The 12,699-nt window shown below is 48.8% G+C and overlaps 1 protein-coding gene across 1 annotated transcript in view; it reads left to right on the top strand.

Moving 5' to 3' along the window:
- Positions 1 to 411: 411 nt before the first annotated feature.
- The window catches only part of GRIP2 (glutamate receptor interacting protein 2), a gene marked incomplete at both ends in the record, with an annotated part of 214,105 nt that continues 201,817 nt past the window's right edge, over positions 412 to 12,699 (top strand). Inside the window, one exon of the mRNA XM_079540181.1 lies at positions 412 to 466. Within this exon, the coding sequence (XP_079396307.1) occupies positions 412 to 466 (55 nt within the window). The remainder of the gene's footprint in view (positions 467 to 12,699) is intronic.

Below are 12,699 nucleotides of genomic sequence, written 5' to 3'. Positions count from 1 at the left end.
CCATGACAAAGACGAAACCCGGCAGTCCGACCGTCGCGCAACTTCCCTCCCAGCAAAGCCCAACTCGGGCACGAACACGTGAACCCACGAGCGCGCCCGCGCCAGGGCTGAGCGTTCGCTGCAAAAGGCGCCGGGGTTGAAGCAGAAAGAGAAACGACGCGTTAAATGAGCCGAGCGTCCTCCCGAGCACCGGCGGCGCGGGGGCGGCCGAACATCCGTCGCCCCTCGGCCGCGCCGCTGCGCGCAGACGGGGGCGGTTCCCGTGGCTCCCGGCCCGGCCCCGCCGTTCGCCCCGCCCGGCCATAAAGCGCCGGGGAGCCCGGAGCGCTCACAGCGCCGCTCCCGCCGGCCCCCCCCGGGTCCCCCGAGTCTGTGCCGCTGCCCCGGGGGGCGGCGGTGCTGCCCGCCGCCATGCCGGGCTGGAGAAAGAGCCTCGCCCTGTGCCTGCAGCGGATGCAAGAGGACGGTGAGAGCGGCCGGGGGAAGGAGGGCTGAGGGATGCGCTCGTTCTCCTTCTCCGTCTTTTGCTCTAATTAGCGTTATTTTGGAGTAGGAGGGGAGGGTCTCTGAGCTCGGGCACGGAGCTCCGCGGGCGGGGGGGTGTCTGAATGCCGTTAAACTTCGCTGCAGCCGATCTGTCCTCTCGCCCTCGGGCGGGGGTGAGCTCTGGCGCTCGGTCTCGCTGCTCTTTCTCCGAGCGGTGGGAGAAAGCCCGAGTGCAGCCGACCGCCCCGTTACCCGGTTCTGCTGGGGGCATTCTGAGCTCCAACTTCTCGAGCTCCTGGTGCTGCTGCCTTCAGCCGGTGATTCTTCCCAGTGCTCAACTCCAAGATGGGGATAAGCGGGTTTGCGAATCGCACAGAGGACGCGTGGCGATAATCTCGTTCCTATTGTGCCGCTTACTATTGCTCGCGGCGGCTGCGAATGATTTTGCTTACGTGCTGCGGAGCGAGGTGTGTGAAACGAACGCCGGATCTGCGGCTCGGGGAGGTCGGGAAAAGGCTCCGGCTGGGTGGCACCGCGTGGCGGAGCCCCGAGTCCCGCACAGCGGATCCGGAGTGGAGCCGGGGGCAGCGGTGGGAAAGTTTTAGCCTCGGAAAGCGCGGTTCTGTCGTAATCGCCCGAAACGGAGGTGCGGGGAACGGGACGGGCACGAGCAAACTGAACCTCAGCTTTATTGCCCGTTGCTGCGAGTGTTTAACAGGGAGTTGAGTTTTTTCTTTTGCATCCTTTCCCTATCTGCCTCCCCAGGCCTTGCCGTGCTAAGCAGACTTTGTAAAGGTCTGAAGCAGCACTGTTGCACCGTGAGCGATGCACGGATCAGGGAATTCTCCGGTCCTGCTGATTAGTAAGCGCGGAGAGACCGTGCCGCTCGGTGCATCGTGCGGGGTCGAGGCTGAGTCGTTCAGCTGCTCTGTCTTTCTGTCGCCGTTTCCTCCCTCCCACTGGCTTTGGGAGAACGCTGTTTACTTCTGATATTCGACCCCTCTGGGATCTCGGCTTCCAGGCACAGCGCTGTTAGGAATCAGAAGTCTTCTCCTATAGAAGAGAAAATCCATCCCCTGTTCTGCAAGCCGAGACGTGCCTGCGTGAATTCAGCCCTGGTGCAGTGCTGTGTAACGCTGCCCTGCTGCGGTTCGTAGGGATGCTCCTGCACTGCTGGACTGGGGGCTCTACAGAACAGGTATAGCAGGGAGCCCTGACATGCAGCTGTGTAGAGTTTGCCACGTTACTTGATTTATATGCACTGGCTCTCATCTCTGGGGTCTGTGTAATGCGTTTCCTCCTCATCTTCCCTTGCACTGACCTCAGCCCCAGCACTGCAGCACATCTCTGACCGATGTACTGGTCTCCACCTTGCATCCCTTCAGGGATGTTGGATGCTTTTCCTGGTGGCACTGCACTGATTTCTTTGGGTGGCTTGCATAGTTGGAAGTCAGCGTTAATCAGAGAGGCTTTTCTGGAGCGGATAAATCTCACGGACTGAAGGTGATGCTCTGTCCAAGGGAGAAGCTATGCATCTGCTAAAGAATGTGCTCTATTTGTAGAGAACTTCCTGCTTTCCCCCAAGGCAGCCGGTTTGATGCTTGTATGCAGTACATAGTTCAGTCCTTTGCTGGGCTGTTGTAGCACTGCAGCATTAACAAGCACAGTATGAGCTTTAACTGGACTCTAGAGAAAGTTTTGCATCGTGTTATGTCTAGTGCTGTCAAGGCATCTCTGCGGTTTGCCAGGTTTTGCAAGCCAACCTCCAACCAGCCTATAAAAAATACTGACGTCCAGTTTTCCTTATTCAAAACAAGTTGGGTCTGCCTCGTTGGCATCTCCCTAGCTATGCAGATGTGATAATTCTGCTCCGAACATGTGAGGCAGGGAGCTTCTCCCCACAGATGCTCCCTGTCCCATCCGTGTGCTCGTTGAGGACTGCAGTACTTACTGCATGTTAATGTGATGAGCATCTCTTGCAATTTGCAGCCATTCAGTGCTGGGTTGGAAGCTTCATTAATCACAGTTGGTACTGAAAAGGTCAGCCATGGTAAATCCCATAGGAAAACACAGGATGTACATGAGCTGTACTGAGGATGATTGCTGTTTCAAAACACCACCCCCAGTGATTTTTTTCCACGTGTGTTCTGCCTTAAACCTTCCTTCCAGTAAAGGGAGGGGAGTGACTGCTGACCAGGGTGCAGCAATGCTGCATTCTCTAATTCATCTCAGTTCCTGTGCATGGGTTGTGCGCCTTCCTTTTAAGGCTGGGGGGACTGTGTCCTTGCTGCTCCCAGGCTTTCAGTAGCAAAGGCAGCACAGGCTGATCGCTGCTTTGGGAAAGGTGGGCAGGTGGGAGAATCTCTGGGGATTTTGGTGTATATGAGTGGATGTGGAACCTGGATGCCCAGAAAGGATGAGCTGTCTGCAGACTGAGCAGTAGCGATGTTTTTATCCGCGCTGATGGAAGTAGATGTTATCTGGCTGCACACACTTGTGTAACGTGGGGCTCGGTGGTGGGCAGGCACCCTGTGCTGAACCTGACGTGCTTGCCGCCTTTGGCTATGAAGGAATGCAGGATTTGGGTGTAAATTTAGCTTGTTGATATCAATTCCATTCCTCCCCCAGGTGGTTTTCCTTAGTAAAATCAGAACATTTGACTGATACCTTAAAACCCTGGTATGATGCCTTATCCTTAGTTCTAAAATCTAGGCATCTCCTTAAGAAAGCCTGATGTTCTGAAGCCAGTTACTGACCCTTGCGTGAATCACAGGGCAGCTGGAGGGGAAGGGGGGGAGGCAGCAACTCAAAAAAGTGGAAATATCACAGGATTGTGTTGCTGCTGTTTTCTTCTTTCCCTTGTATATGGCTCTGCACTGGTTACCTTGGAAACAGCTGTAGGAGCATATAGGGGCACAGCGCTGCTGTGCAGCCCCAACACTGTGGGCTGAAGTGTCCCATGGTGTGTGGGGAAAAGGGGGTGCAGTGTGGGCTGCGTTGTGGGACGAAGGTGACACAGTAACACCAGTTATGAAATGTCCCGGTCTGCCTGGCATTGCTGCAGGAGCAGTTTGGCAGCAGAGTGGCCCCAGGGAGCGTTTAGCAGGAAGGTGGTGGTTGGTGGCTTTGGTGGAGTTATTTAAATGTTCGTAGTGGGAAGGTAAAAAATATCGAGGCGGTCTGTCTTGGGGAGGCTGTAATGGCTGGGCTGTAAGATCAGCCTTTGTGTTCTGTCCGTAGGGTGGTGCAGCGGGGTGCTTGGCTCCAGAGCTGTGGATTGTGGTTATGGCTGGAGGTGGGAATCTTTTTATGATTAAAATACGGGCATCAAGGAGAGATGTCCCAATAAGAAAAAGAGAAACTGTGTGCTTTTGTCCAATTAGCAGAAAATGAGATCTTTCACGCTGTTGTGCTCTTTGAGATGCACAGGTAATGTGTAGAATAACTCAAGTGAGCTCACTGTAAAGATCATATGGATTGCCTTTTGTTCACTTACCCATAAACGTTTTGATCTTGTGAACTGTACTGTGTGTAATTTGAAATCAGCTGGAATATTCTGCTGCTTAAAATCGGGTGTGCTTGCCACATCAGTAGTAACAGTCATTCAGAAAGGAGCTCCTGAAGTTGTCAAGGCTTCGTAGACCCATCTCTCAGTGCTGGCTTGAGTCTGTTGAGCTTTCATACAGAGTCCTTTTGTCCAAACCTCTGATAACATGCTCTATTGTACTGGCTCTTAATTTTCAGCTACGGAGTTCAGCTCCATAGCTGTCACTTAGCGTGCAGTTATACTTGAAGGGCTGTTTGATCTGTGCTGAATGCAACTTGTTAAGATGCTCCTGCATGTGATGCTTGTACAGTGTGCATCCAAGCTCTGCTGGAGATGAGGTCTGGCATGCATGGTGTTCAAGAATTTATGGGCTGCTGTTTTGGTGTCGTGTTAATTCTACAGGCCAGTGCTTTCAAAGAAAATTTAAGAAGAGCAGTTCTGACCCTCGAGTGAAGTATGGTGGGGAATTAGGATCGCTTGAAGGCTGTGGTGGTAGTGCTTAAGGGATAATGTTCATTCATCAAACTGAAGGGACAGCCAGGGCAAATCCTGCTAGACTTTGATGGACTCTTCTTTATTCATTAATATGTTGATGTGGATTTAGGTGCCCATCAGATGAGGGAGCAGTAGCTGCTGTGCTTGCCTGCTCCCTCCTTACTGGCTGTCTCGCTGTCACAGGGCGCTGGATCCGCACTGCTGTATGTGATCCTGTGCTTCAGCTGTTGGAGAACTCATCTCTGATGAGCAGAGACAAAGCCAGTAGGGTTCTGCAGAATGGTTTTGTGACTGGGGTTCAGGCTGTGGTTGGTTTTTTCCAGCTCACTGCTGTTTAATCCCTTCTTAGTAGGCACAAGCGCTGGGAAGCTGCTCAGCTGTCCCTGCAGCCAGACTTGCTGGTGGGGTGGCCGAAGGAGGGCTCTTCCCAGTACATGTGCTCTATGGCAGGCTATCTTTCTGGGGCTAAAACTGCAGACCTTCTTATGGATGCGCTGTCTTAGTATAAAAATGACTGCATTGTTCATTACTTGACTCATCATAATGGAATAAAATTGCTTATTTGGAGTAGAAGCAGGTTTACAGAGGTGTAACTGTAGTGGAATAATTACCAACTCATAGCTTTGTAGGTGAGCCTAAGATGCCAAATCAGCCAGTTTTATAGCTATACAACACATAAACAGGCTTTTTTGAATTTTTTTTAAGCCAGGCCCAACCCCTGTAGTTGAAAGCAGTGATCTTGGCCTGGAAGACCTGTGTAACTTCTAGGGCAAGTGGGGAAAAAACAAACAAACAAAAAAAATGCCTTACTGTCATCTTTTTGCAGTGGTCTCGTTTTCCAGAACCTGGCATTTCCTGCAGCATGTCCTGGTGAGGATGGCTTGTGGATGGGCTGTGCTTTTGTCTGCGTGCGTTGGGCTGAATGTGGTTACACTGCATTAGGGTCTCTGTGCTCCTGGAACCAGTAAACTTCTGTGGCTTGACCATGGTGTAAGTGAAGTCTTATTCCATGCTCTTAGCGTGGGCATTTTGTCCAAAACATAAATCCTGTGATGATGGCCTCCATAGCAGATGGTAGCTTCTCCTTTCTGCAGCCTTTGGTCTGGGTGAACACACCTCCCCACGGCTGGGTCTGTGTTCTGTCTGGTTGCACTTGGTCTTCCATGGGCTTGTTTCATTGAGAGGAAAAGTAATGAAGCTTTTCATATAAAATTCAAGTAGGATGATTTTTTTTTTTTTTTTCAGCGCTTTCATTTGTCAAGAGAGTCAATTGCCTTTCCTCTGTTCTCCTTTTTTTTTTTTTTTTTTTTTAATTCCTCTTTCTATTTGGAAGATGAAGAAATTCAGATAAAGTAACCCAAACAAACTGTAGTAGCGGGGAGATCACCACAGTTCTCACTTCCCCCTCATTAATGTTAGATATTTGGCAGTTAGTAATTACTGGCTCTTACTTTAGAGCCAGAATTATTGTTTTTGGCTCTGGCAGAACTTGCTGATTCCACCAAGCACTGGGAATGCTGCTTTCCCCTGGGAAATCAGCTCATTCAGACATGCTTCTCTCCGATGGCTTCAGGTACCTCATGCTGAGACCACTCTGGCCTTAAAGAGAAGGGGCTACAGAGAGCACTGTGCATCCAGCTGTGGTCAGATCCATGTCTTGTCTGTGTGTTGGAGCAGAAATGTCAGTGACCCTGCCACTAACGCTGCTCTCTTCTGACGGGTGGAAACCTCTTGCTGAGGCTGCAAAATAAATTCACTTCTGAACTCTGGATTCTTTCTTCCCTTCCTGTTTTCCATTTAAATCCAAAAAGAAATCTGTTCTTGAAGCAAAACATAGGTAACTGTATGGTATCCAACACAGGACTGTGCTGGGTGTTGTGCCCTTCTTACCTTTGGCCTCACTTTGGTCATAAGCTGTTGCTGTACCATCAGCCCCATAGACTTGGGCTGTAGGGGGCAGTTGCTGTTCATTTGCATCCCCTTGCAGCAGAGGCCTTGAAGCTTCAGCAACAAGCAAGAAGTGAAGAAATAAGCAGAAAAATAAGATGAGGCAAACTGCCAGGCAGCATGACAGTTTTACAGCAATTGGTGATGCTGAGTTGCTCACTTCTCGCTTGGTCCCAGTGTGCTTTAATGATGCAGACTCAGACCTTTGTGTGTTTTCCAAAGATGTTTCCAGGTGTGGAGGCTCAGTTATGAAAGCATCTTGCCCTGATCCACTGCGTTTGGCTACCAGGAATTCAGGGAAATGTGTTGGGCTGTCTCAATGGGACAGATTTAGCAAGGAAGTGGGAGGATGAGTTAGTAAATATTTGTAGCAGCTCTCCTCAGCACTCTGCATTAATCCTTGGTCTTATCTTTCTTGTGATGCAGGGCTGGGGATGGTGCTGCACTGCAGTCAGTCCCCTTTTCCCTTGGGACTTACAGGAGGCTTTTCGTTCCATCAGGAAGTGCTTCCAGGTTGATTAGAAGGAATGAGGGGTGGATAGGAATGAATTGTAATGCTCAGTCCCAGGAAGAGCCAGCAGAGGTCCAGTAGCAGAGCTGTGTAACATCAAGGCAAGAGCTGCTTTAACTCTGCAATGCAGAAATCAATACGAGTAGCTGAGGAGTAAGACTAGAACACACCACTTTTTTTTTTTACTTTTTTTTTTTCTGTGGTTAAATAACACTTGCAAACAGCTTCAGGCTAGTAGAAGGGCTTAAACTGTTCCTTAACACTGGAGCCACAAGTTCTGGGAGCTCCTTGGTGGGTTGGGAGGTGCCTGTGAATAACCCACCTCTGTCCCCATGTGGGGCTGCATGCTGCTTCTTTATGGCTTCACACAGAAGTAGGCTCAGGCAGGCTGCAGAGCTCCAGCTGTGCATTTAGATGCTGTGGCTGTGCTGCTTACTGGTCGTGCTTTGCTACTCCTATTGTGTTTCATGGGCTGTCCCTTTGCATCCTGTGTGAACTCCTTGTTGCATTAGATAGCTGCTGTGTTCCTCAGCAGGTTTGGCTGGGGTTGGAGCTGCAGGTCCCTTTGGCCCTGTGGGTGGCTTTGGACGAAGTTATTGCTTGATTTCTCGGGGCGGTGGAGGCTTTTTCTGTCAGCTGAAATTAATAGGACTGCTGACCTCAGCATGTCCCAGTTTTCACATCTGGAAGATGAGTACTGACTGTGGTGAAGGTTGTGATGCTCTGTTCAGAACAGATACGAAAGTGAAGTTACTGAATGTAGCTTCATGGCCATCTTCCTCTGCTTAGTACCTTTACACCTGGAATTATGGCAGCTGTGCAGCATCCTTGAAAAAGACCAAAAATGAAGAGTATATCTCTGCTCTGCGATACATTTGCAGTGCTTGAGGGATGTCACAATTCTCTCTCATCGGTCCCACTGCTTCCCCAGCCTCTGGAGGACCCATTGAAGCCTAGCATGAAGCTCATCTGTTGCTCTTGCTTTTTAAATCATATTTGTTCTGCTTTTCCTCCTCTACCATCTGCAAAGGGTGTTTGGTTGCATATGGAGGTAGCTTCTGGTTTTTATTTGGACTGGACATTGCAATTGGCTTTTTTTTGTTTGTTTGTTTTGTTTTGTTTTTTAGCACATCCTGTCTTACTCTTTGTTCCTTTAGTCCATGCTGTCGCTGGGCTCACAAGGGGGAGTTCATAATAAGTGGGCTGAGGGCTGGAAACAAGAATTTGCAAGCTAGCTGGGACTCTGTCTCTGGGGCTTGCAATAAGGTAAGGATTGCTGGCTGTGGTGTCTCTTCACTTGAGCTGGACTGAGCAGCATCCATGTGCCTGTAGCACGCTCTGTGAGCCTGTGCTGCTCCTGCTGCCCTTCCTGACAGCCAGCTGCCTCTTGCCAAGGGTCCCGTGTTGCCCCGGAGCAATTCAGTGACAGGCAGCACTATGATGAACATGATCCAGTTTCTGCCTCTAAATAATGGAGAGCAGATGGCTTTAGGCCAAGGAATGCCATCTTCTGTAACCCATCTGCTTTTCCCCCCTCCACAGCCTCTAGGGGCTGCCCAGCATGGTGTGGGGATGCAGATTCCTGGCTATGATTCCTTGCTTTGCCCTTGACTTAGTGAGCACTAAGTCCTCAAGGTGCTGTTTTCCTTTGCCTAGCTCTTTCCTCCTGCAAAACCATGCTGTGAAGTTTGATGGTAGGCTGCAGTGTTGCTTCTGGGTGCTGTCATGGTGTGGAGTGCAGTGGTAGAGGGAGGAATTTCTTTCACCTGTTGGCTTTGTCCCAGCTGTGAGCTGCTTACAGAAATCCAGCTGTGTGCAGCTGGCTGTGGGAGCTCATCCTCCTGCGTGGTGTGAGCTGTGCTGAATTGTGCAGCTGGGAGATCCCTTGTGCTCAGGTTTCTCGACCCCCTGTGTGGAAACAGGGATGTTTGCAGCAGAGTGTAAGGGAGAACTGCTGACAAAGCAGCTCTTGTGTTACAGAGGCAGGTGGTGATGGCCTCCGTGATATTCTATTCAGAGAAATATCCTGTCTGTGAGTGTGTGCAGTCTTTTTGATGTGCATCTAACTCTGGGGTGGAGTGACTCCAGGGGCAGTGCTGTTTTCCATAGCCCTTATGTAGGCACCAGATCTCTTCTAGCTGTGCGAGAGCTGTACCCCTGTACAGTGGGGTTGTTGTTTTGTTGAACTTGCTGAAGCAATAAATAATGATTTGGGGATGGGTAGGGGCAGCAAGAGAGCTCATTTATTCAGCCACATGAATGGAGGCAGCTCCCTGTGTCTTGGCCAGGCACAGTGTGGCTCTCCTGGTGTGTGATATTGCTATCTGGTTGGGAGAGGAAACAAACACAAAGATTTGCCCAATGTTGCAAAAACCCTGTGTGGAAAGATGTCCTCTTCCCAGTTGGTGGCTGCTTCCTGGCTGAAGGACACGACCTAGCACTGGCAGGGACCTCTAGGGTCTGCCTTCCCTGTGAGAGAGATATTAAAACCCCAATCATCCCAGATAATCCTATTTCAGGAGCTCATTGATTTTTAGTGGAGGGAAGTGAGTTAAAATGATGAGTCACTGACCTATTTGAAAATGAACAACCTCCTCTCAGTGTCATTAGGAGTCGATAATGGATCATCCTGGTCTAGAGCTGGTGGAAGGGAACTGGGGGGGGTTGGGAGCCTTGTGCCTGCTGCATTCTGCACTGTGTGAGGAGACTGCTGGCGTGCACGGGTGCTTGTCTGTGGGGGGAAGAGAAAGGACATGTGGATGAAAGCCAAAAATATATTGATAGTGTAATATATGCATGGTGTAATAGAAGTGAACCCCCACTGCGCTTGGGGTCGCTTCTGTTTGCTAGTGCACCTTTGGCTTTTCCCTGTGGGTCTCCACGTTACCTTGCAGCTTGTGTATGTTGGGCACTGTTTGTTTGCTTTCTGCTGTCCCTGCAAGCAGCTGTGTCCAGCTCTAGGTGTACTTTCCTTTGACTGTCTACAGGTGAGTTGTTTGTGGCTTTCTGCCCTCTGCCACGCTCTGCATCTCTTCTTTCCTGTCTTTGGTGCCTGCACGGGGCTTTGGGATAATTGAGGGGAAAGCTGGCTACCAACATCTTTCATAGGTTTTATGCCAAGCCATGACTTTGGGAATTCAGCCAGTGTTGTATGCAGGTATGATCAATAAAGCTCCTAGTTACATACTTCACCGTTAAGTCTTAGCTCATTGATTTAAGGAGTTACCAGGAACTAGGGAAATAACGTGGTTAATTAAGTTAATTGGATTGCAAGGTCTAGAGGGACTGTGCCTTTCTGCCTGCTCTCTGAAGCACCTCGACACCTCTGTCACTATAAAATAATGACTTTTTCTTTCCATCTGCTGGGAGTTTGAACTATTTAGTTGCTTTAAAACTATTTGCATTTCAGGATGACTGATTTCTCCATGAGCCATGGAGTGTTACGGCTTTGGAGAGTAGAGATGAGATGGGGGTTCCTGACAGGGCTCAGCTGCATGATCTCAAGGATCTGGATCCTTGTGTGAAGTGGCTGTTCCTGCTCTTAGCAAAACACCTGTGGTGAATCTTCCGGTCCATTGGTGTGTTGGTGCTGTGTATGTTGGCCTTGGGGTTAATGTTAACTATGTTGCCCTTGCCATATAGCAAGGCACATAGAAAAATAATGTATTGGGCTCTAGATTGAGACACTGTGATGTCTGTTTTTCAGGAAAATAAGTAAACAGATCTGCCTCTGTCTAAAATGGAACATTATTCTAGATATATAAAGTGAGATCTAGCACAGAGGTATTCTTCTGGAGCTGGTATTTCTTCTAATTTATAGCTACTCTTCTTTTTCATGTGAAGTGGAGACTAAAACCTCCCATTATGGGCCTGTAATTTATGTATTCAGAATTTTACGAATGTTATCTTTCAGTGTTTTTATGAAGCTCTGCTGTGGAGGTGCTAAGATAAGGTTATATATTAAATATTGGCCAATTCTCTAAGAGTAAAACTGAGCTTGTAAATTACAAGAAACGCTCTCCCTCGGTGTGAGCTCACTCTCATACTAATTTCTTTCATCTGCTTTGAAGAGTTAGGGGAGGCAAGCTGTGTAAACGCAGGTTGGGTGAAGGAAATATGCCTCAGGTTGCACCGGGGGAGGTACAGGTTGGGGGTTAGGAAGAACTTCTTTTCAGAAAGTGTGGTGAGGCACTGGCATGGGCTGCACGGGGGGCGGTGGAGTCACCATCCCTGGAGGTGTTTAAGGAACAAGCGGATGTGGCACTGAGGGATGTGGGTAGTGGGCAGTTCTGGTGTCAGGTGTGTGGCTGGACTTAATGACCTTAGCAGGCTTTTCCAAGCTTTATGACACTGTTCTGTGGTGTCTGGAAAGCTCGTCTCAGTCCAGTTTCACTGATTTGTTGTCAATAGAAAACCAGATGTTTTGAGGTTCCAAACTATCATGAGTCTGATACAAGTCAACACTTTCACTGATGATCCACTGAAAGGAAGGAGGACCTGCTTGTGCTTCCAAGCAGCACCAGGGTGCCAGCTGCTACAGCATCAGTAGCATGGATGGGAAGTACAGGCTTGAACATATCTAGAGATGCCTTCAGGAAAATGTGCTGGTTCATGTGGCTTCATAGGGAAAACAGGGAGCAGAAGACATCAAGGATACATGGACCAAATTCTATCCACAAGTGTGAATCAAGGCTTCCTTTTTTTTTTTTTTCTCCCTGATATTCACTGGTACTTAAAGGGAGGAGGGTGGGGGAAAGGATGAGTGGGGTTGCTGAAAAACTTCTGTTTTTCATTGATGCATCAAACGGAGCAAAATCTTGAAGCTGCATTTATCCAGTCCTTTAAAGTTCTAAATGTAAAAGCTGAGCTGTCTGTGCTTCTGTCTCCCTTCCTGGGTTTCCTGGGATTCCCTTCCCCATGATTCCAGTCCTGTGGGCACCAAGGAGTCATTCAGACCTGGGAGTCAGCTTGTCAGTCAAAACCTCAGCACTTCTTATTTTAGAAACGTGGTACCTGCTGCCTCAAATCAAGAAGTGGGAGTAATGCAGCAATTTTGTTCTTGGCATGGCTATTTTTTTTCCTAGGAACATTGGTTTTTTAATAGTGAAACAAATTGTTCTAGAAAATCTTAGTATTTCCTTTGTTCTATTTGTGATGACATAAAGGACCAATTGCCCACCCCACCCCACTGTTTTCTTAGGAAAACTTACTCCCAAATGCTGCTAGCTGTGCTTGTATCAACACACAGCAGAACAGTACAGGAGAAAAAAAAAAGTGCATTTAAAATTAATTTCTATGGGAGAAACTTGGCCCTCACTATCTTTTTTTCTTTTTTTTTTTTAATTGCCAACTAGAAAACAGTTATTGGTTTTTGTGGTGTTTGGTGGTTTTTTTTTTTTGTTTTGTTTTTTGAAACATTTCTCAGCCAAAATTCATTGGGGAAAAAAAAAAAAATCAGCTTGTTTGCTCCCAGGAGGAACTGACTGCTGCAGGTGATTGGAGGTATTGAAGAAATGCCCACCCCAACAGCAGCTCCACGGGGACAGGTTTTCTGAAGCTGTCTCAGCATTGCACAGCTGGAATTAAGAATCAGTGCAGTAGTGGGGTTTCTCTCCTTGCACATGAATGTGTTACAACCCTTGCCCGCAGACACCTGCGTTTGCAGGAGATGGCTGTCACCTGGATGAGGGACTGTCTCCTTGTCTGCAGTGCC

The sequence above is a fragment of the Tetrao urogallus genome (genome assembly GCF_951394365.1).
Source record: "Tetrao urogallus genome assembly, chromosome: 10".
Taxonomy (NCBI): Eukaryota; Metazoa; Chordata; class Aves; order Galliformes; family Phasianidae; genus Tetrao; species Tetrao urogallus.
This window is presented reverse-complemented; position numbering and strand designations above follow the sequence as displayed.